Source organism: Leopardus geoffroyi, chromosome B1, assembly GCF_018350155.1.
Source record: "Leopardus geoffroyi isolate Oge1 chromosome B1, O.geoffroyi_Oge1_pat1.0, whole genome shotgun sequence".
Taxonomy (NCBI): domain Eukaryota; kingdom Metazoa; phylum Chordata; class Mammalia; order Carnivora; family Felidae; genus Leopardus; species Leopardus geoffroyi.
In genome coordinates, this window is record NC_059327.1 from 149440152 (window position 1) to 149465696 (window position 25545).

Below are 25545 nucleotides of genomic sequence, written 5' to 3' on the forward strand. Positions count from 1 at the left end.
CATATATATATACACATATATACATATATATATACACATACAATGGAGTATTACTCGGCTCAAAATGAATGAAATCTTGCCATTTGCAACTGCATGGATGGAACTGGAGGGTATTACGCTAAGTGAAATTAGAGAAAGACAAAAATCATATGACTTCACTCATATGAGGACTTTAAGAAACAAAACAGATGAACATAAGGGAGGGGAAAAAAATAATATAAAAACAGGAAGGGGGACAAAACAGAAAAGACTCATAAATATGGAGAACAAACAGAGGGTTACTGGAGGGGTTGCGGGAGGGGGGATGGGCTAAATGGGTAAGGGGCACTAAGGAATCTACTCTGAAATCACTGTTGTACTATATGCTAATTTGGATGTAAACTTTAAAAAATAAAATTAGGGGCGCCTGGGTGGCTCAGTCGGTTAAGCGTCCGACTTTGGCTCAGGTCACGATCTCACAGTCCGTGAGTTGGAGCCCCGCATCGGGCTCTGTGCTGACAGCTCAGAGCCTGGAGCCTGTTTCGGATTCTGTGTCTCCCTCTATCTCTCTGACCCTCCCCCGTTCATGCTCTGTCTCTCTCTGCCTCAAAAATAAATAAGCGTTAAAAAAATTTTTTTGTAAATAAAATTAAAAAATATAAAAATACGTTTTTTTTGTTGCAAAGTAACTACTATAATTGAGAAATAGTGTGTGAAAAGATTTCCCCCCACTCTAGTAGACATAATTTCAAGGCCCCCTCTATATTGCCCCATTCATGGTATAATACCCAACATTTTTTTCTCAGGCCTTTTTGCTTATATGGAAATGATAGGTACTTTAAAACATACTGGATGTTAGAGTTTGCTTACAGATTGTTGAGAAACTACATGAATACGAACTATCTCATTAAAAATGCAGATTATGTATAGAACCCTGTATCTTAAGTGTTTTCTGTTTCAAGTAGAAGTACTTTCTCTTAGATTTTTCTTTTTACTTCGTAACACTTGTCATTGTCTTTCAGGTGGAAATGAGGTATAGTCAGCATCGTTGCAAATGCACCTACATTCCTGTATATATTATGCATTTGTGCATAATTAACCTCATTATAAACTAAAAGCCACATAAATAATACAAACTGTCCCTGTGATAACTGTGCATATCATAATGTATCTAAGTGCTGGATGTAAATGTGGATAAAAGCATCAGTGAAACTGAAAATATTTTAACGTTTTCTGCTCTGCAACAACAACAATTTTCAAAGCTTTAATCACTTAGAAATTAAATACCAGAAAGGTATTTAATAATACCAGGCTTCCTCGGAGCCTTCTCCGGTAAGAAGATAAGCTAGTATTTTATACGCCAATTTGGATGCCTTTAACATAACGTAATTTCTAAAAGATCCAGTTTTATAAATCTAGAATAATGGTTAAATACAAGGCTTTACCAACAATTCTGTTCAAATAAAAATAAAAGTGCAAACAGTCAAAATCTAAATTAACTGTAATTATTTTCTCCTAAGTGTTGTAACCCTTGTGGGAAACAGCATTTCTGGCAGTGTTCCCACAGGACTTGAATATAAAGCAAACCTAAAGCACAAGCAAAATTGCTTTTATTTACATTGTCCTTGAGTTAAGCACCTATTCTTTATATTTGCATACATATTAATCATTTGTGTTAAGGGAATTAAATTACTTTAAGTGTAATTTTATTCCACTGTATTTTAGCTTGATAAGTAGTTTTTATAAGTTGACTACAGTGGCTTAAAAACATGGAATTTAAGTAAAATCTACGCTGAAAATAATACCTGTAAACCACACTAAAAATAACAGAAAATGGGTTAGGTAGTATATTTGGTATACAAGGTAAAGTTTTAACAATATATTCATCATACAGTGTATAATGTTATTACCAAAAATCACTTTAATAATAAAATAATTTTATGTCATTGTTATAACTGCATTCAGAAATTAAAAATGTTTTTAATTGTGTAATTTTTAAACATGTGTTTTGACTATATTAAAATGTAATAAATACAGTTTTATTCTAAAAAAAACTGATCTTTGCAATTCTTAGACCATATAATCAGATACATAAACCTATGTCCAATCATACATGATCAAAGAATCCTCTTATTCACTTTAATTTTGCAGTTTCACATAAAGCAATATATATACATAGAGTTAGGAAAAAACATAAACATAAAGATACATTGAACAGAGTCACAAAAATCCCATTATACATTGCAAAAACTACAATACTATCCATGTGGTTGTTTCTTCAAGATCAATCCTAACAGCTTTCAAATGTCTAAGTTGTCCAAAAAAATTTAAACACAAAAACTCCAAGCGGTTACACAGAATGACAGGATTGATGTAACTTTTTTCATCTTTATAATCTCTGTGTTAATACTGTTTATTTCCAATATACAGCTTACAGTCAGAATTTTGTAAGCAACATAGAGGTCAAAGACAAAAATCAAGTGATTATGAAGTTAATCTTGAAAATAACACAGGGAAGATGGGTCCATCTACATCAGGAACTGTGTAGGAGTTTTAATTTCCATATGGAATGCAGTATCTATTAAGGATAAGTAATACAAATATTAAGATTTCTTATATTTTTAAAAGTATCTTTAGAATTTTAAGTACATTTTTAAAAATATATGTTCTTAAAATCCAATAATATTCACAAAAATTACCAGATAATAATAAAAGTCACTCCAGGGACCTCTACTGGTGAAGCTTGACATTTATCCAGTTAGCAAAGAAGAAATGTTTACAGGGTCCAGATTCAAGATCACAAAGCTGAAGCTGAGACACAATAAACTGAAAACTGGCACAGCAGATATTTCAAATTTCTCATTTTTTAGCATCCCAAAGATTCTGTACCTTTGGGTACTGCACCATGATACAACTCAGATGAATAATTTTAAAGTGAAGTCTGTGAAATGGGGGTTATATGAAGCCCTGACAAAGATAAGCATGAAGGAGGCCCACCGAATCTTCAGCCCCATTGATCTCCAGAAGTATAATCCAAGTAGACATACAAGCAGGCTAGATTCTTTGTATCAGTAGTAGTAGCCCAGTCAGAGTTAGAGGGAGTCATTCTGTTAGGCCATGTGTAAACCATCTCTGTACCCATCACCAATCTGTCGAAAGAGCCATCAGACCAGCTCTAGAGTCACCAGTTATTTGGTGCCTTTCCTATGGTGGATATTTATTTTACCAATGCAAAACATGGAAATGCAGTTTATTGGGTTTAATTGGCCATCTTTTTGTATGTTTTTTGTCTCTTCAAGTTTGTTGTTGTTTGCACGTACTGCACACATTGTCTACTGTGGTGTTTTTTCTACTGACTCTTCTTTGGTGAAGACAAGTTGCAAAGGGTAAACTTATTATATAAAAAATATAGAATTCTGGGGTCATGGATGACAGGGCCCAGAGTGGCAAAAAAACAAAGATTGATTATACGATCAAAAATAAGATCATATAAACTAGCAACAATTAATTAGAAATACTAAGTCAGAGATGAACTTTGGAGCTATGACTGATCAATCATAATGAGGACATGCAGGTTTTGAGAGTCAGAATGGAATGAAATAAAAACTGGGGCAAGGGGACACCTGAGTCGCTCAGTTAATTTACTGTCTGACTCTGTTTTGGCTCAGGTCACAATCCCAGGGTTGTGTGATCAAGCACCACATCAGGGAGCTCCACGCACTGAGTGTGGAGCCTGCTTAAGATTCTCATTCTTTCTCTCTCTTTCTCTCCCCCACTTGTGCACTCAATCTCTCTCTTTCTTAAAAAAAAAAAAATGAGGGCGGCTCAGTCTATTGAGTGTCCGACTTTGGCTCAGGTCATGATCTCATGGCTGAGTTCGAGCCCCACATCAAGCTCGCTGCTGTCAGTGCAGAGCCCGCTTCAGATCCTCTGTCTCTGTCTTGCTCTGCCCTTCCCCCATTTGTGCTGTCTCTCAACAATAAATAAAACATTAAAAAAATTATTTAAAAAAATTTTTTAATTGAGGCAAAGACATTGAAATCAATCCCAGATGCTGCAATAAAATATAGGATAGGTGATCAATGCTAGGAGAACAATTAGAAACAAAAAAGCCTTAGAAGTACAACAGGTAACCATCAGAGCTCTAATGTAGGCGGTCAGCATGTAACACCTCTATTTTAATCAGTTTACTGTAAATTCCTAGAGCCTTTAGGTCTAGGGGGCTCTATCAGTCAAGGTTCAGTCAGGAAAACAGAAAATTCACTAATTCCATCTACAGCTGATCTTGTTCGCTCTTCTATTCACCCATTCAGTTCAGTTTCACTTCATATAATATTAAATTTCATATAATAAATGAACTTCTGATTTCTAGAATTTTGGAAAAGTTAGTTTATATATCTTTCTCAACTCATTCCATTCTTATATTAACTTACCCTTTCATGTCTAAACACTTTTTTTCTCTGTGTACAATCTTTAGGTGCAAATCATCCTATTTTGTATAGTTGTTATCTCATGTGGTTTTCATGAATTAATCTTCAATAGGTACTGATCTCTGCAAACACTGCACATGTCCTGGATTGTGAAAGCATCCATTCAGAATGTTTTTTTTCTGACCTCCTTTGCTGCAGCTTAACGTGATCACCAATTTCATTATAATTTAACTTTTTTAGCCTGAAGTCACTGCTTTCTACAGATAGTGTAAATTTTGATGCCTGTTAAGGCACTTACCTTTTTAAAAAATTTTTTTTATTTATTTTTTTTAATGTTTATTTATTTTTGAGACAGAGAGAGACACAGCATGAGCAGGGAAGGGGCAGAGAGAGAGGGAGACACAGAATGTGAAGCAGGCTCCAGGCTCTGAGCTGTTAGCACAGAGCCTGACACGGGGCTTGAACTCACGAACTGTGAGATCTTGACCTGAGCCGAAGTCGGACACTTAACCGACTGAGCCACCCAGGCGCCCCAAGTTTTTCTTATTCTCCCCCAAAACCACTTTTTTATACTTCCTACAAGCATCTATTCATGGAATTTCCTTTTATTAAACCTAACAATCGGTGGATATCCTTTCGTGGTTTCATACTTGGCTGTGTATGTTGTTCTATGTTGTCTTTTCTTCAGGATGTATATGCATGTGGTTGAAGCAGAAGTGGAAAAGCATGGAGTCCATTAAAATCAACTCAGTCCACTACACTGAATAGAACTCTTAATGTACATGTTTGGGGGAAGGATATTCCTTTTAATTAATGATTTTTTAAAATTTTCTTGCACTATAGTCAAGAGTTGTTTTACATAGATACGTTAGAATTTGTTGAGGTTTTATCTGTGACCATGTCTAAGTTCAATTTTACAAAATTTTTCATCTGCACTTGAAAAGAATGTACATACTTCCTTTGAGCTACCGAATTCAACTGATGAATCTTGTTACTTGTTTTGCCAAAATACTCAACTTCCGGTGCGCCTGGGTGGTTCAGTAGGTTGAACATCTGACTCTATGTAGCAGTCGAAAGATCATGCCCCACGTTGGGCTCTGCAATAACAACATGGAGCCTGCTTGGGATTCTTTCTCTCCCTCACTCCCTGCCCCTGCCCCACCCCCCCTCTCTCTCAAAATAAAAAAAATGAACTTTTTTAAAAAAAATCAACTTTCAACTTTTGTTACAAAAACAATTTTCATACTAATTTATTGTTTGCTTGATTTACTAGTTTCCAAGGTATACTGAAATCTTTCAATTTTTCTTATTTGTTAATTCTTAGTGAATTACTTCTATCCACAGAAATGTTTTTCTTTATTACATTTCATACTGTGCATCTTTTATTCTACTTTGATATTAACAGCACTACATTAATTTTCACTTAGTACTGGCTAAATACAGACACATATATAAAACAATTCAAGGTCATTCTGTATTAGTTATTTTCATTTTAAACAAAAATAAAAGGTGGATTAAACAATCTTTCTTAATAGATGAGTTTACTTGATTCATACTTAAATTAATGTAAAAGTAATACATTAAATGAAAATGAAAGCAACTACATTAAAATACTAGTTTGCACTTATCTGTAACAATTTAACATTTAATTACCATGTTTTTTCTCACTGCATTCTCTTTTTCCTGCCTTTTTATTAGAATGATCAAAATGTTTCTATTCTCTTGAACTGGCAATAAAAGTTATACTGTACACATATTTTTCTCAACTCTAAGAAGGGCCTAGAAACAGTAACATCCCAGCAACAATGAGCACACCCACAACCCAGATCTTAATTTCTGTATATTACTCCTCAAAAAGAGGAACCATGGCTTCCTGGACAAATGACTGATTTTAGTTCAAGGCAAGAAAAACTACAAGATGAGCATCTTGAAGTACATTAAATGATGGGAACACATCAAAAGGGTAGTGAGCAACTGGAGAGGGCTCCAATGAATCAAATCTGGAATAATTTGAGCGTAAAAAAATTAATAATGATAGTTTTGGATTAAACTCCATAGAATAAATCAAATATCCATAAATCTATACTGACAGAAACAAAAATAAATAAATAAAGGAAAGGGGAAGCTCTTCCTTATGTTCTAATTCCAATTAATAATTAATGGATACTAAAAATAGAGGGCAAAAGTATGATGACAAACAGGGTATTTACACAGTTTCGAGGTATCTCCTCACAAAATACTTAATTTCAAAAGGAAAAATTGTAACTTTATAGTGCAGAAACCTGCAAACATCATCTTAATCAAGTGATCAGTTAATTTTACCATTAATGAGATACATTAACATCATATGAGTCATGAAAATCATAATGAAAAGAGCATATCACTTCTGTCATATTCTTGCCAAAAATGCACAACTGGAATTTAATCATAAAGAAACATCCAACAAACCTAAGCTGGAAGTCATTCTATAAAATAACTGGCCAATAATTCATCAATAGTGTTAAAATTAAGAAAGACAAAAACAAAACAAAACAACAACAACAAACACCCCAAAGGATTATCTCAGATTAAAAGAGACTAAGGAGGTATGATAACTAAATGCAACATATGATCCAGGACTAGATACTGGTACAGGAAAAAATATATATACATATCAGCTTCTAGACACTTACACTTGTGGTCCATACACTTCCACCCTCCTTAATCCACCCCCCCTCCCCACACTGACCACAAAAAAATTAAGAGTCCTTTTCTAAAGGAAATGAAATAAACAGTCCAAGATGAAATAAAGTAACCAGAATCAATGTACCACATCTAAGTATAAAGCCTTTTTCATTTTGACATTTATAGTACTTAGCAATGTCTAGTAATATACACATACTTAGCATAAAAGTCAACATCAGTCAAAAATAAAAATCTCAAATTAAAAAAAAAAAAAAACTAGCCAGTTAACAAGTCCTTCACTGGTGCAGAGAGATCCCTGTGAGTCAAAATGCATGCGCACGCATGAGCGCACACACGCACACACACACACATACACACACACACACACCCTCAGGACACAGTGAAAAAGGATAACTTTAAAAAGTGAAAGGTTAACTGTTTTAGCAAATATAGATATCCAAAATATTCATCCATATAAATGATATACTGTAAAACAGAACAGAAAAAAGGGAGGACTCCTATATTTCACACCTCTTATGCCCCACCTCGTATCTCTTCAGCCCATTTTTCTCCTCCAGTTTTTGCTGTGGCAAGGAGCTTCTGCACAGTTGTAACCTAACAGCATAGATCTCTCAGCTTCTGCACTATGACTTCTTTGGCACCACTGCATACTGCTGAAGAACCTCACCTACCACTCACATGTATATAATTGCAGTATGTTCAGTAGGAGTGCTCGCCTATACTTCAGGTAGTCGGGTCCCGGCTGGATTAAGTCCCAATTGTTCACAGTGATGATCAGCTTGGTAATGTACTTTCCTCCTTTATCTGGACTTTCCTGGTTTACCTTTCCCTGTTCCCTACTCCTGTAACCCCTGGATTTCTCAAAATAAACTACTACATTCTGATCCTCATTTCAGGCTCTGTTTTCGAGGAGAACACAGACTGAGACAGTCTGTAACAGAACTGGAAATAAGAGCAGAGCCACAAAGTAAGACTTGGGAATTGGACAATTAACTTGTAACTGGCAATAACAATCTCATTGCTGATGACATGAGCAATAACTATAACATGAGTGATAACTTCTAGAATTCAATGAAATCAACAACTTATGATTCACACAGGGGAGTAAAGAACTGGGAGATGGTAAAGTACTGATTTATGGACAGTACGGACACAATGGTAATTAAATACTATATAGACTGAAAATGGCTTTTGTTTACAGTTTTCTATGCCTTGTAAAAAAAAAATGACAGCGTCAGTTTAAATAAACATCAAATCAAAACATGCTGTCAAAGTCAGAAGTTCTCACTGGCAGTGTTTAGACTCTTTTCTTCTGAAGCAGCAGAAAAGCAGGTTTAGAACTGCAAAGGTAGCAGAGCTACAAAGGAGACTCAACTCACAACTTCAACAGGCCTTCTGTGCAAGAGTCAGGGCCTAGAAAGAAAAAGAATGAAACCCTGGGAGACTTGGGGTGAGGGGAAAAAGCCTGAAAATCCTGAATCTCCCAGATTCTTCTGGGTTCTGCTCTGGGGGCAGTTTGGTAGAGAAATTTCTATCAGGGGACACAGTAAGGTTTCCACTCACCTAAAGCTATGACTTGCTCATTTTGGACTCCTCGTATCAGTGGGACAATGGGCAAAGAAAATAGTTATTATTAGTGGGAACAACTAACTTTGACAATTACCCTGATCAGGATCACAGTTACATGGTAGGAAAAACAGATTTTTCCAAGACCCAGGAGATGTAGAGGAGTGCCTAAAATTCAGAGTGGTAGAAATCACTGCCTAATGATAACTCTTACGAGTTTACCTGCAGCAACCATGATCGAAGAATGCTAAGGTAACTTGGGGATGAAGGCTCATGTCATCCCATCAGACTAATAGTTCAGAATAGCCGAACTGCAGGCCCAGAGAGAAGGAAACAAGAAATTTGTAAAAGGGGAGGAGGATGATAGATACTTTATTATTCCTTCAGGGCCAGATGCAGTAGCTAGGACCAAAGCCTGTTCCCACTAATTCCCTTTGGTAAAGGGGAATGAACTTGGCCACCATATTGAAAACATTGTAACTGTACTCAATAGAGGGCACCAAGGGATATGAAAATTGCAAAATGTGGACTATAGTTATCACTCATTTTGCCCTACCTCACCTCTCCACTGCTTTCTACTCCCCAACCATCCTTCAGCCACTGCCATAGTCAAACCAACTTCCTTAAAGAGATAACCAGACACTAGCCAGCGGTCCTGAACAATCTTGCTTTCTGCCCTGGAGTTTCTCTGATGCGACCGTGGGATGTCTATGAGCAGCTATGTTGACCACATGCATCCAAATACAGCAGAGAGTTACTGGCACCTTACACCAACCTTGACAAATGGGGAACAAGAGCCAATAATACATTCTCTCCTTCCTCTACTATTTTTTAGGTGGCCTAATTAATCTAAGAAGCATTCTACATACCACCTGAAATGGTCTCAGGAGGATAGAAACCAACTCTCCACAGTACTGACCAGGCTGGTAACATACCCTGGTACTGGCTTTCCCTCCTTCTTTATGTCACTTTCCTTGTCCTACACTCCTATTTCATGGAATCAGTTCTAGAAACAAAACACTAACATGCAAGTCCTTTTCTTAACTGCAGCTTTCTGGGGTAACTAAGCTAAGAGACACATTCTTAGAAGAGAAAAACACACAGTGGCTGAAATTGAAATAGGTGAAAACAAAAGGTATGTTGGAACATAATATAAGGAAATCTCTTAAAATATATAAACAAAAAACAAAGATGACAGAAAATGTGAGAAATGAGATAAAGTGAGTTATTAATAAAGTAGAGGTCCAACTAAGATCAAATGAAGAAAAAAAGAACTGAGAAAATAAAAAGCAGCAAATTATTAGGAAACCAATGCAATGAAGTTTCCCAGAACACAGACATGTATGTAATCTTCAAAAAGAAACAGCCAATGGAGAGCCAAGCTGGATGCATAAAATATTCATTACTATGAAATTTTAAACGAGGATAAATGGAAGATCCTAAAAGATTTGAGAAGAGGAAAATTTTGATGACCATAGGAATTGCACTGCCATCAGCGTATCATCAGCAACAAGAAATGCAAGAGGACAACATAACAATGTCTTTATATTCCAGAAGGAAATGGATTTTTAATATAGAATTTTACATCTCTCCAAATTAACTATCAAGTATTCAGAAAATAATATAATTTGAAATATTTTAGGAGTTACACTCGTATCTTTCCAACGTCCGTCAGGATATACTAGGTTATGCTGCAATAATCACTCAAAACTCTTCCAGGCTTAAAACAATAAAGGTGTATTTCTCCCTCATGTTATATGTCCACTGCAATTATATTGAGAGTTCTGTGTCAAATAACCCTCATTCTAGAAATCAGACTGACAGAACTGTCACTATCTGGAACACTTCTAGTGACTCTCAGACAGGAAAAGAGGCTTTTCACTGAAAAGTTAAACTTGAAAGCAAGTTAACTTTTAGGCAGCAGAACTATACAAACCTACAGTGTGCCTAGAAGTTGGGTGGTGTGTGCAGTGGGGGGAAATACATGCTATACAGCACTAATGACTATTATACTTTCTCAGGCAGTTACGTGAATTTACTTCAATAAAACAAAACTCTAAACCAAGGAACAAAAAAGAAACTGGAACCACCGAGCAGTGGACTCACAGGGCAACTGCTGTGCCAAGTGTAGGGACCATCAAGTTGGAAAAGGATGACACATGGCTCGCAGAAGACTTAGTTAAAAATGAGTGAAAAAGACGACTGAGAAACTGGAAAAAAGTGAGGATATGATGAAGAAAATTATGGGGTGGGGGTGCTGAGGAGGAGGAGGAAGAAAAGGGGTGAAGAAAGAAGAAAAAGGAAGAAGGGAGAAAGATGGGGGTGGGGAAAGAAAAGAAATCCAATTAAAATTTACCCTAGGAATATTAACCATTCAGTAGCATGGGTGTCACAACATGGAACATGTAAAGAAGTAAACGGTATTATTTGGCTTTGGAGTAATAGTTGCAATATACAAAGCAAAGAAAACTGTATTTATTGACTGTTAAGAATCAAACTATAAAGACAGAAACTTTATGCTTACAAAGCAATACAAATGTCACTAACCTTGAAAATGTAAAAGCAGCAGCGTATTTTAGAGTAGTTAGGTAAAGGCAGGAGGTTAATGGAGGTAGAGAGGTAGGTGGAAGGATAGAAGAACCAATGTCCTGATCTTAAAAATGAAGAGACAAGTGACACTGTCTCTTAAAAAAAAAAACAAAACAAAACAAAACAAAACAAAACAAAACAGTGGTTGCAGTTTCTCAGTGGAGAAACTGAGACTAAAAAACTGGAAGGATTTGAAAGGAAGTAAAAAGGTTTACAAGGGTTAGGTAAATTTATTCAACACACATACATTATCCAAACTTTAGAAGTCTTTTTGTTTTTCTTTTTAAGTTTGTTTATTTTGAAAGAGTGCCCCAGTGAGCAAGCAAGGGAGGGGCAGAGAGAGCGAATCCCAAGCAGGCTCCACACTGTCAGCACATCCAGAGCTGGACTTAGGGCCTGAACCCATGAACCGAGAGGTCATGACTTGAGCTGAAACCAAGAGCCAGACATTTAACCGACTTAGCCACCCAGGCACCCCTAAACTTTATAAATCTTCAAAGAGCTACATACCCTTATCTAGAGATGTGATAACCATCAGTAAAAACCAAAACTGAAATGGTTAAATAAGGCAGATTGTCAGAAGATACTTCTTTTTCTTTTTTTTAATGTTTTTTTTATGTTTTTGAGAAAGAGAGACAGAGAGTGAGCGGGAGAGGGGCGAGGAGAGAGGGAGACACAAAATCCGAAGCAGGTTCCAGGCTCTGAGCTGTCAGCACAGAGCCCCATACGGGGCTCAAACCCACGAACCATGAGATCATAACCTGAGCTGAAGTCAGGCTTAGCCAACTGAGCCACCCAGATGCCCCACTTCTTTTTCAATAAGCCCATATATACCATTTGATCTATCTAATCACAATTATAAATTCCCAGGATTTTGCTAAGTTGTGTTTATTTTTTTTCCTTTCCCCAGTGAAATATTATCCTTGAAGTACTGGACAAGAATGTTTAGTTGTTAATCTGAACTATTCACTATGGTACTGGAAGTCCTAGCCAATAAGAAAATTATGTAAAAAAATAAATAAAATTTGGAACACAGGAGGAGAATTTGCCATCATTTGTGAGCAATGTGGTATTGAAGAAAATCAAACACAACAAATAAAAAATTATCACAGATTATTTTAAATTCTCTAGGATAACCAAATATAAGATCAGTATTAAAAATCGAAGTATTTCCTGAGAAAAAAAATCAATCATAAGGTATTGTAGAATTTGCCACAATAAACAGAAACACAAAATAAAGAATGATTTCTCAATGATAAATCATGTTGGAACAATTATGTGGTGAGATCTCAATACCATATCCTCACAAAAACAAATTTCAAATTGAATATTACATCTTTAAATGCAAAAAACAAAAAAAAACCAAAACTTTAAAATTTAAAAATATGTAAAAAAAACTTGAGATGAAAGCAGCAGAAAATCAAGAACTCATAAATAAACTACTTACATATTTAACTATATGAAAGATTTTAAACATTTATATGAAGGAAGATACCATAAACAAACAGAAAGCCTATCATTGGTAGAGAATACATACCACAAACCATTAATATTCATGTGTATTATTCATATGCATAAAGCATAATAAAAAAGTAAACTCATAAATATATGAGCAGAGACTGCGAAAAGACAATTGCCACAAAAAGAAATATAAATGGTTAAATGAATTATGAAAAGATGCTCAAACTTATAAATAATTATAGAAATACAAATTAATACAAAAATGAAAATAGTGTTTTTCTCTTGTTAGAATGGCAAGAATTTAATGGCTCTATATTTTCCAGTACTGATAAGAAAATATAGTAAATGGGCAAGTCTCAGAGACTGTGTAAACTGTACAACTATTTGGAGAATGACTTGACAATACCTACGAAAATGTAAAATGACCAAATTGTATCATTCAGTATTTTATGAAAAATAGTGTAAGTGTTAAAATATATGTGCAAGAATATCCATTACAGCACAGATGCAATAGCAACATTTAGAAGTTCTCTGCCCAAGGATAAGTAAATAGATAAAGACATTTTGGTTCATCTATACACTAGAAAATATGAAGCTACTAAAAAGAAAAAGGGATGGCTGGGTGGCTCAGTCAGTTGAACGTCTGACTTCTGATTTCAGCTTGGTCATGATCCCAGGGTAGTAGGATCAAGTCCTGAGTCGGACTCCATGCTGAGCATGGCCCCTGCTTAGGATTCTGTCTCTCTCTTTTCCCCTCTCCCCCACTCGCTCCTCTCTCATTTTCTAAAATAAAATTAAAAAAAAAAAGAAAAAAGGCAGTCAATATGTACTAACTCAGAAGTATGTTCGTGATATACTGTTGAGTGCAAAGAAGCTATCTACAGAAGTATTTATTATTCTCTAACACAATAATCTTAAAACATAAGTATACAGATGATTACAGAAATATAGGGAAAAAAAGCCTGGAATAATAAATAACAAACTGATAACACACTACCCATGGAAATGAGATTCGACTGGAAAGTGAGACTCCCATTTTATGTATTTTAATTTAGTATTTGTTCAAGGGGCATGCACTACTCTTGTAATTTCAAGAGATAATTACAGTACTTTTTCTACAGTTATTACTTTACATAAAAAAAACCATTCCCAGCAAATAATTCCTGGCAATCTAGCTCTAACATAGCTTTTGAATACACTTTCAACTATAGTCCTCTCCCATGTTCCAACACTCCACCTTACATGTAGCATTTCTAAATCTCACCCATTTTCCCCAAACAATCCTGCTTCATCATCTGAATTTATACTCATATTCTTCTTGCTTATATACTTTATCTCCATATAAGATTTAATCTCGGGGCGCCTGGGTGGCTCAGTCAGTTGAGCGTCCAACTTTGGCTCAGGTCATGATATCACCATTGGTAGGTTTGAGCCCCCGGTCAGACTCTGTGCTGACAGCCCAGAACCTGGAGGCTGCTTTGGATTCTGTGAGACACAGAATCTCTCTCTGCTCCTCCCCCGCTCATGCTCTCTCTCTCAAAAATGAATAAACATTAAAAAAAAAAATTAAAAAAAAAAAAAAAGATTTAATCTCCTTGAAGGCAGAGATTGTCCTTTTATCTCCCAAAGTGTCCCACTGAAAATGTTTAATATGTTGTTAAATTGAATTAATGTAAATTTACAGATATGCTATACTGAACATACTTTGAAAATCTGCACTAGTTCATATTTGTTCACCATTTTTTAAGGGAAGCTCTAAGAAAACTAGATAGAAGTGTTTTTATAGGAGATAGTTCAAGACAGTGACACAGAAAAGATCCTGAATTTGCCTCCTCCCACAGACAAACCAAGTCTACGGCTACATATGTAATAATTTCCTCCGAGAAAGACCTGAAAACTACCTGAGTAACTCCTCACATTGGGCAATGAGAAAGATGCGACATAAAGGCAGAGTGCAGAGCCTAAGACCCAAGCTCGCGATAAGCCCCACCCCCAGTGCCGTGAACCACAACTGGGAGGGAATGCACAACCCTGAAGCTTCTTCCTGAGAAGCAAAGGGTTAGTCCCCCAAATTAGACACACCAACTTTTAAGACCCCCAAAACATATGCCTTGAAAGCTAATGGGACTCCCGTCCACAAGCCTCAAAGGACTGTAACAAACTAGAAACAGCTCTTAAAGGACTTATGTGCAGACTCACTCACCACAGGGCCTAGCGCAGAAACAGCCACAAAGCACAGAAGCAGCCATCTGAGAAAAGGTACCAGACCTTATGTGAAAGAAATTCATTTGCTGACCTTAAAAGCATTGGCCAGAAGGGCAGGGGCTTTTGGGGATCTCTCAGGGGATGGAGTCTGCTGGGATCCACTTTCGACATTTTCCTCCCTCTCTTCTTGTCATCTTCACACTCTCCCTCTACCACTCCCCAGAGTGCCAGTATCTCCCAGAGGGAAGTTTTTACATTCATCTGGTGCCCCGGTTTTTACATCTGTTTTTACATCTGATTTTACAGCTGCAACTCAGGTGAAACCCCTGGCTCACTTGGCTCTGGGAGGCCTGTGGGGCTTGCATTCCTGAGTACCATGGGACTAAAATAACTGGGAAGGTGGTTGTTAGCAGATTCCAGTCCCCATAGTACTGCACAGATAGCAGACAGAAAGACATCTGTGGACTTTCTGAGAAAGAAGCCTATGTACATAGGAGCTTTGGCCTGAGGGCTAGGCTTCTGGTCTGGCACACTTCTAGAGGCCTATGGAGATGTTCTTAGGGAACTGTTAAAACTAATAAATTCAGTGAAGAGTATACAAAATCAATATAAAAAAATCTGTTGAATTTATATACACTAATAATGAACTACCAGAAAGAGAAATTAAGAAAACAATTGTATTTACAATGCATCAAACAGAATAAAATACCTAGCAATAAATTTAACCAAGGAAATGTGAAAGAGCAGTCTACTGAACACTATAGACACTGCTGAAAGAAACTGAAGATCCAAATAAATGGGAAAGATATTCTGTACTCACAGATGGGAACTGTTAAAATGTCCACACTACCCAAAGCAATGCATAGACTCAATGCAATTCTTATCAAAATTACAATGACATTTATCACAGAAATAGAAAAGTAATAAAATTTATATGGAAACACAAAAGACCCTGAACAGTCAAAGCAATCTTGAGAAACAAGAACAAACCTGGAGGCATCAACTCCCTGATTTCAAACTACATTACAAAGCTATAATAATTAAAATTGTAAGGTACTGGCATTAAAAAAAAAAAAACAAAAACAAAAACAAAAAAAAAAAAAAAACACAGAATAATGGAACACAATCCAGAAATCAGAAATAAACCCATGCATATATGGTCAATTAATTTACAACAGAGAAGCCAAGAATACACAATGAGGAAAGAACAGTCTTTTCAATAAATGATGCTGGGGAAACTGGACAGCCACATATAAAAGAATGAAACTAAAATCACTATTTTACATCATACACAAGTTAAGTCAAAATGGATTAAAGACCTGAACTTAAGACCTGAAACGATAGAACTCCTAAAAGAAAACACAGGTGGCAAGCTCCTTGACATTGGTCTTGGTGATGATTTTTTGATAGGACTCTAAAAGGAAAGGCAACAAAAGCAAAAATAAACAAGTGGGACTATACCAAAGTAAAAAGCCTCTGCACAGAAAGGAAACCATCAACAAGATGCAAAGTCAACATACAGAATAGTAGAAAGTATGTCTACGTACAGAAAGTAGAAAGAAATCATGCATCTGATAAAGGGCTAATATCCAAATAAAGAATTCACACAGAGCTCCTGGATGGCCAGTTGGTTGAGGGTCTGACTCTTGACGTTGGCTTAGGTTATCATCTCAGTGTCCCAGGGTTGAGCCCTACATTGGGCGCCATGCTGAGCATGGAACCAGACCGCTTGGGATTCTCTCTCCCGCTGCCCCTCTCCCCTGATCACACTTTCTCTCTCCAAAAAACCAAACAAAACAACAAAAACAAAAACAAACAATCTAATTTAAAAATGGGCAAAAAATCTGAACAGACATTTTCCCAAAAAAGGCATACAGGTAGGCAACAGGTACATGAAAAAGTACTAACATCACTAATGATCAGAACCACAAGATATTAGTCACGCCTGTTAGAATGACTATTATCAAAAAAGACAAGCAATAGTAAGTGTTGGTTAGGATATGGAGAAAAAGGAACCCTTGTGACTGTTGGTGGGAATGTAAATTGGTTATAGCCATTGCGGAAAACAGTGTAGAGGTTCCTCAAAAAATTATATAGCTACCATGTGATCCAGCAATTCCACTACTGGGTATCTATCCAAATAAAACGAAAATACCAGTTCAAAGATATATATATGCACCCTCATTTTCGCTGAAGCATTATTCACAATAGTCAAGATATGGAAACAACCGAAGTATCAATCAAAGATAAACAGATGAAGATATGATATACACACACAAAAAGGACTACTACTCAGCCATAAAAGGAGTATTTATCTTGTCATTTGCAACAACATGGAGAAACCTTGAATGTATTATGCTAAGTGAAACAAGTCTAACGGAAAAGGACAAACACCATAGGATTTCATTTATATGTGGAATCTAAAAAAACAATCAAACAAAACCTAGACTCACAGATGCAGGAAACAGATTGGTGGTTGCCAGAGGTGAAGGGGGTGAAGGTGGGAGATGACAGGGGTGAAGGCGATTAAGAAGTACAAAAAACAATGTCCAACTCTTGACTTCGGCTCAGGTCACGATCTCATGGTTCATGGGTTCAAGCCCTAAAACTGGCTCCTCGAGGAGCCGGCTTGAGATTTGGTGCAGAGCCTGCTTGAGATTCTCTCTCTCTCCTCTCTCTGCCCCTCTCTCTCAAAATAAATAAAAATAAACTTAAAAACAAAAGAAGTACAAAGGTCCAGTTATAAAAATAGTCATGGAGATACAATGTATAGCATGGGGAATATAGTTACTAACAATGTATTAACTTTGTAAAGTGCCAGTGACTAGACTTTGGTGGTAACCATTTCGCAATACACACAAATGACAAATCACTATGTTGTATACTTGAAACTAATATATGTCAATTTGCCTCAATAAATTTTTAAAAATATGATTGTGGGCTACTGAGTTAAAACAACGAGGCTCAAAGCCTGACTTTATTGCATGCTGGCAATAAAGTCTGAGGCACCTACCAGAGATGATGTGAGAATTAAATGTGACATCATAAAAGCTCTCTTTTGCTTTTCCTCCTTTACCTTATTTTTTACTATGCAACTCCAAAGTGCTCTGAGCACCTTTCTGCCCCCATCCACACTTGGGTCTCATGAGTCCAGTCGTAAAACCTATCCCTGTGTGATTTCTAGACGAACAGAAATGTACTTTAACAAAATCTATTTGTCCCTATTAATCCTGCACCCGCACCCTCTACTTTATTCAGATGATCTCTTCCCAAATAGTTTTTGTTTCTGTAAGTCTCTGATCATGTTTAAAGGATCTTTAGGGGGCGCCTGGGTGGCTCAGTCGGTTGAGCATCCGACTTCGGCTCAGGTCATGATCTTGCGGTCTGCAAGTTCAAGCCCCGCATCAGTATCTGTGCTGACAGCTCAGAGCCTGGAGCTTGCTTCTGATTCTGTGTCTCCCTCTCTCTGCCCCTCCCCCGCTCATGCTCTGTCTCTGTCAAAAATAAACTTAAAAAATAAAAAATAAAAAAATAAAAAATAAAGGATCTTTAGGTCAAGGTCCAGTGGAAAAAAAAAATTCCTCAAAGATTAAAGAAAGTTCTATTCTATGGGGGGCCTGGGTGGCACAGTCGGTAAACTGTCCGACTTCAGCTCAGGTCATGATCTCATGGTTCCTGAGTTCGACCTCCACATGAGGATCTCTGTCAGCGCACACACAGCCTGCTTCAGATCTTCTGTCTTCCTCTCTCTCTCACTGCCCCCCTCCCGCTCGCACACACTCTCTCTCAAAACTAAACAAACATTAAAAAAAAAAGTTCTATTCTATCATGCAAGATATTTCTGGCTTTGTCTTCTTGTTTGTTGGATTTATCTTATCCCAGTTTCCTGAAGCTGACAAAATAGTTCTAACAACTTCAGGCTTGTCACATAATTCAGTCCCCTAGGGTGAAAAAGTATCTATTCTACTGTCTCTTTCCTAAGAGCAAGTAAATCTCTTTTCCAGAAATCCTCAGAAAAACTCTCATAGCATTCATTGGCATATGTATGGTAAACTGCTCAGTTCTAAACCAAGTCTTGGGAAAAAGGAATGCCATGCCCAGACTGATTTAGGAGTTCCTGTGGGAAAAGACGAACACAAGGCAGAGCGAGTTATTTCTGAACCACATGGGTTATGGGCGGGGGGGGGGGGGGGGGGGGGGGGGGGATACTTCAGTGATAATCAAGAACTGTTAGGATAACGGAGCCATACAGGAAACCAGTAACGTTCACCATAACCGTTATTTAAAATTTATTAATAAAAGGAGTCAGTGGAATCTGTTCTCAAACTCTTCAACTGTGTGTCCTCATGACAGTGGTAACAGACAGCTGCTATACTAAAGGTAATGTATGTTTCTAAAGATGTCTGCTTGCAAAGTATGAGAATAGCCCACTTTTGCATGAAGTTTTCTACACAGGACATGGGTGTGATTTTGAAATAAGATATGACAAAAATGGGATTTAATCATACCCAAAATCCCCCAAAGAAAGTCTGTATACAGTACATATTTTATATGCGTTTAAAGTTTGAAAACACAAAAATAAAAAAAAAACACACATTAAGTATTGTGAGCTGAAAATTAATCCCAGTAACATTCTATCTCCACAGATTTCAGTTAAAAACTCTCTCAAGTTAAATAGACAAAAAATACTTCATCTAGAGAATGTTCCCATAAAAACCACTTAAGTCTTAATTTGTACCACGATTCTCATACACTTCCGAAATACCACCACAAATGAACTGGGAAGTAGGCATGTTTGCATTCTATAAGCCAGTTACGTGCCAAGTGATCCAGTATTTCCAGCCAAAAACTAAGCTTACATTTCAAATCAGAGTCCCCTGGAAACTTTGAGAGGCTAACTGTAGCCTCCTGTGTTCTGGCCATATAATTTAAAAATAAAGTTCCTTTCAGTGGCATCAGTGGAAGTCAAATCTAGAACAATAATTTACTGACCTGTTACACCCTGAGTACTGTTAGTAGGATTGAACAGTCTTTCAGATGCCACACAAGAGACAGAAAAAACTGAAAGGGAAACACAAAATATAAGATTTAGGGTCACGGAAAGAGGCAAAAATATTAGATGACCTGTAGTACTATAAATTAAATTCATAAGATTCCTATCCCCACTACAATGAACTTGAGGTCTGAAAGTTTGCCCCTCCTCTCAAAAAAATAAAATTTTGCCCCCATAGTACCATATGCCTCATTTTTAATTTGTGTATCAAATTGCGTTAGGCATTTTCTATCCAAACCAAACAATTCTAAAATTCAGGACAAAATGACTTACGTGTCACCCTTACCTTGAGGTCAGGGAACTCTAGCAAAGTCAGTGAAATGCTGGCAACAATTCTCATTTCCTTCTTTGTATTCCATACATCCGACATCCCTTGGGATCATTTACAATAGTATGGCAAAGCAGAATCTATGTCCTTCAGAAGAGTGACCAATGCATTCTACAGCAGGAAAAGAGATATCCAGGAAAAGGAAGCTATGCCTATGACAAAATATTCTCAGTGAGTGAAAAGTGAAGACATTCAGATGTTAGTTCTGTATGAGATCACACATGAAGTTTTATCAGATATGTTACTCTGTCCACCATTTGGAAGCCATCCTTCCTGACAGAATTCCTCTGGAGCTGACCATTATCATCTCCTGCCTCTTTTGCCTCCCACACTGGTTGGTCAAAGAACCCCACTTCCCTGGACACACATTAGGTCAGAGCTGGCTCCATGAAACTAGCATGGCTATTCAGAGTCCTTTTGAGGAAATGCTATAGAAACATAGTGGAAAACTGGTCTCTCTCTTTCTGACATTGAGAAATACATGGATAATGGAAGCCTGGAGATGGTGATGGACATTTATAGAACACTTAAGACTATGACTGGGGCACTTAGGTGGCTCAGTCAGTTAAGCACCCAACTCTTGATTTCTGCTCAGGTCATGATCTCACAGTTCATGAATTCAAGCCCTGTGTCAGGCTCTGTGCTGACAGGGCAGAGCCTGCATAGGATTCCCTCTCTCCCTCTCTCTCTCTGTCCCTCCTCCACTTGTATTCTCTTCCAAAATAAACTAAAAAAACTTTTTAAAAAGAAGACTAAGAATAAAGCATAGAGGGAAAGCAAAACCAAGAGAAGTGATACACCTGAATTCACACTCTTGAACTTATGCTCTAGCCAATAAAATCCCAGACTGATTTTTAAACTTTGAATAACTGAAATTTCTTTTACTTGAACCTATGTTATATGTTACTGATTAGAGATTTTTAGAATTAACATCGTAGAGTACATAGAAGAAACCATGCCTCTCCCAGTAAGAAAAACGATCATGTCTTCAACTATTTACTATTATGATTCCTTTGCAGAGAGGAAAAATTATAAAGCAATCTTTCACACTATGTTCCTGTCAGTTTTTTCATCCAAACAAAAAAAAAATTAGAAATCAATTCTTGTGAAGATTAAATGAGCTAATGTAAGTATACAGAATGCCTAATAATTAGTAAGAACTCAATAAATGTTAATTTTTTAAAATAAATTAACTGGATAGCAAGCTTATAAAGCATAGGTTAACATCTAAGTGACTACACACTCCAGGAATAACTTCTCCATAGTAAGAAAGCTTTAAGAAAATGTTTAATATCCTTAGGAGAACCTAGCACCCTGGTTTTAAACATGTATTAATTTATGTTCTCTTTCTTTCCAAAACAGATGAGGTGACTTCTTTGGAAAGACCAAATTAGATACAATATGATGGACACTTGCTCCATCAACTGCTACCTTTGTACTCTTGGGCAAGTTTAATCTCTATGGGCCTGTCTCCCCATCTATAAAAACAGTAAGGGAGATGTTACAGAAGGATGAAATAAGTAACGGAAGCACAAAGTGCCTTTTTACACTAAGCACTCGATGATTTACAATTTATTACTATTATTTCAGGAAAATGACTTTAGTATTACCTAATTTTGCATAACTGGTTATTTCTTAAAATAACATTTTTGGTGATTCCTCTAAATCTTAGAAATTTTCAGTTTAAAACTTGAAGAAAACCATTAGCTATTAACTTCTGTACCTTATTGATGAATACCAACAAATGTCAGTTATATTATCAACTGTTTTAAGTCCAATTAAAGGCAATGCTGCAACCAGAACCCAGGTTTCCTAACCTCCCCCCCCAAACCCCAGCTAAATGTTCTTTCTTCTCTACTACACTGCACATACTTAAAATAAATCCTTAGGCTTTACTTCTGAAACAGGTAAATAAAACTACTAATTATGAATGCATGGAAAAAACATTCCAAATGCCAGGGAGAACATAATACAGTGAACATAAAAGCAGTATCCTGGTAGCTTTAAACATCTTTCAAGAGTGAAATTCCTGCATTCCCCTTTTTAGACCAATACAGATTAAGTTTCTGTAAAACTGTGATCATGATTTGGTACCCAGTGCAACAGTAAATGCAACACTATGTAAAAAAAGAAAAAAAAAAGTGGCCAAATATTTAAATATCCCAATGCCTGAAAAATTCAACTTAATAAAAGTCAAAATTTCAAGTATAACTCAAGAAGCTGAAATACAAAAAAGGCTTTTATACACTGTTTTGTGTGGCCCTCTGTTTTATATAGCTTGTTACCACTAGGAAGGATTGATGGTTAATTTAAAGTATGTAACTGTAACAAGTTAAATTACAAAAGTGTATTTTAAAAGTAAAACAGAAAAACATCTGTAAAATAATTTATTCATCAAAGATGAAAACAGAAAAACCTGAAATAAGAAAACAATCCTACGACCAGACTAGATCCAAAAATGTTATCAGATGAATAAATACTTAATCAAATACTAACTCAATCACACACCATCAGTTCTTATATTAGAAACAGAAGTAGGCTTTTAAAATTAATTGGCCCAGATCAATCATTTCTGCTAAAATATGCAAAAAATGGGAGGGTGGGAATCAGGGTTCTTATAGTACCCAAACATAAAGCATCATTTTATGTCCAGTAATTCATAAGAACACAAACTGGCATCCAGACAAAAATGAAGTACAACAGGTAAGTGTCAATCTTTACCAATTTATTTTATACAAAACAGTAGCAATGTAGAATATGGAATATCTTCCGCTGCCACACACATAAGTTGTGAACATTCCAAGCCAATGTATACAGTTGGAGGGGAAGGCTAACGATAGCATCAACCATGCTACTGAACATAGGAATTTTTTTATTTAAAAAGATTAAAAATTAGATAGCAATGTCTTCTTAATATTGCTCTCATCATTGAAGACCGAAGAAAAATAAAAAGTGACTTTTTAAGATTAAAAAAAGAGGGAAAGGGAGAAACAAAGAGGCTGCTACAACACTGCCATACTGTCAAACCATCATACTTCAATATTTGCATACTTGATAGCAGCATTATTTTTACTGAACCGTGTGCAACTACATTTAGAAACACATCAAAGCAAAATATCATGGCAGTCATCAATCAAGATCCAAAAGAAAACAAACAAAAAATAACTCTAGGATGAACACACTATAAGTAGATGAACATTTATGGAGAATGAATCAATATCTACATTCTTGGACTGTTCCATTCTGCTCCTTTAATAGAAGTGTCAACTCAAATTGTCAACTGTGCATTTTTGGAGGATTTGAGTTTTTCCAGTTCGTATTATACTGCATGCTTGGAACAAAAAGGGATATAATAAACCCTTCTACACAATGAACTTTAAGTAGACCGCTGAAAATAAATTTACTACTTGTAAACACACACAAAAAAAAATACAAGATTTTCTTTATCTTTAAACAATCAGTGCTTCCAAAAGCGCATTATCTTCTATATCGACCTCTCTCCCCTCGGTCTCTGTCCCGGTCACACAATCGCTCTCTTTCTCTCTCTCTATCACGTCCTCTATCTCGTTCTCTGTCTCTTCTGTTATCTCTAGGGCGGTCTCGCTCCCGCTCCCGATCTCTTTCACGGGGTCTACTTCTCCGACCACTGACAACAGCTTGTGTGCGACGAAGGAAATCATCCACTCTCATGTCATAATCATGCTAGAAAATAAGAAATGGATTAGGTATGTCAAAAATCAAACGGAACTTATGAGTCCCCATACTGTAATTACTGTATAGTATGGAGAAACAATCTACAGAAATGTACTAATGCATTAATTCACAGAATGTAATTTTGACACTGCTTAGAAAAAGATTGTGACACCTAACTAGTCACCCACAACAGTGATTATTCAAACCTTGTTGCAACAACTCACTTCAGGAAGTTTCTTATACAACTCTAATGACTTTTCTAGCCAATTCTTTTTACTAAGATTTAAGCCAAAATAATCACCTAGTGATGACGATCAACTATCATGGATGCAAGCCTGATGCCAACTATGCTAAATATCATCCATGTTTTTCTCCAACAGGTGAACCCTACTTTTTTTCCTCCTTTGACTCTACAACCTGAACCAAGTCTGCCCTCTTAAGGTAAAACTAGGAGTTGTTACATTCCAGATTTTCTTTCAAACTAAACCATTGTTAATGACAAGCAAGTTTCGAAATTTGATAGACTTTCAAGAGAAGAGGGACATCTGGGTGGCTCAGTTGGTTAAGCATCCGACTCCTGATTTCAGCTCAGGTCATGATCTCACTGTTGTGGGATCGAGCGCCACATCGGGCTCCATGCTGGGTATGGAGTCCTCTGCCCCTCTCCAGCTCGCTCTCTCTCAAAAAATACAAAAAAAATTTTATTTAAAAAAATTAGAATTTTAAGAAAATATGTACTTTAGTAAGATTGTGAGGTCTACTCCACATAGATCTAAATATACATTAAAGGCCGGGGAGAACAAGAGAGGGTAAGATGAGCAACTGTCTAAGTGAGGTGCAAGGTGTCATTGTGACTACTTCTAAGCTTAATCCCTGCTCTAGCTTTCTACTCTTAGTTCTCAACTCACCTTTACTTACTGAACTTGGTCTTTTTCCAAAAGTCAGCTTAAATATTCAGATTATTGTGTTCAAAAACACAATTCCACCCTCACATACCTTGAATACATGAATATTATACTAGCATAAAATATATACACTAACCAAAAAATTACATACAGATGCATAAAACTTAAAAGGACAATAATCTTTTCGTAAAAGAATCTTAGAAAGAACTCCTATTTTGAAAATTATGTAATCATTTATAAAAAGTACCACAACCCATCTAGCCAACTAAGTTTTCATCATACATAAGCCGTATATTTCTTCCTGTATTACTGAAAAAAAAAAACTATTAACATCTACTAGTCAGTTAGGATTCTCAGATTGTTTCACTGAATATTAAAGATCCTAATAGGATTTGATTTTGAAAAGTTACTGTCTTTATGAGAATAAGAAAATAAATAACAGACAAAAAGTTATCTCAAAAACAGGCTAGGCCACTACTGCTCTGACTGGCCCTCTCAAATATGCATGCTCTTCATCTAAGTGGGAAGATAATGTTTATTTGGCTCAGCCAAAAGACTCATCACCTCAAATTGGTTGGGCGGGGGGGGGGGGGGATGACAGAGGGTTGAAGAAGGTGTCCAAACTGTACATCCTACTTTAACAACCTAACT

General features: G+C 36.5%; 2 protein-coding genes across 9 annotated transcripts in view; both read right to left on the reverse strand.

Annotated features, from left to right (window-relative positions):
- LOC123595905 (UDP-glucuronosyltransferase 2A1-like) overlaps positions 1-11356 on the reverse strand; it is a 50261-nt gene extending 38905 nt beyond the window's left edge. Inside the window, exon 1 of the mRNA XM_045473848.1 lies at positions 11208-11356. The gene's annotated coding sequence lies outside the window, so the exon portion shown is untranslated. The remainder of the gene's footprint in view (positions 1-11207) is intronic.
- Positions 11357-23000: 11644 nt separating this feature from the next.
- The window catches only part of YTHDC1 (YTH domain containing 1), a 35891-nt gene continuing 33346 nt past the window's right edge, over positions 23001-25545 (reverse strand). For all 8 annotated transcript variants that reach the window (XM_045473854.1, XM_045473851.1, XM_045473852.1 and 5 more), the window contains one exon: positions 23001-23998. In XM_045473854.1, the coding sequence (XP_045329810.1) occupies positions 23774-23998 (225 nt within the window). In that variant the 3' untranslated portion in view covers positions 23001-23773. The remainder of the gene's footprint in view (positions 23999-25545) is intronic.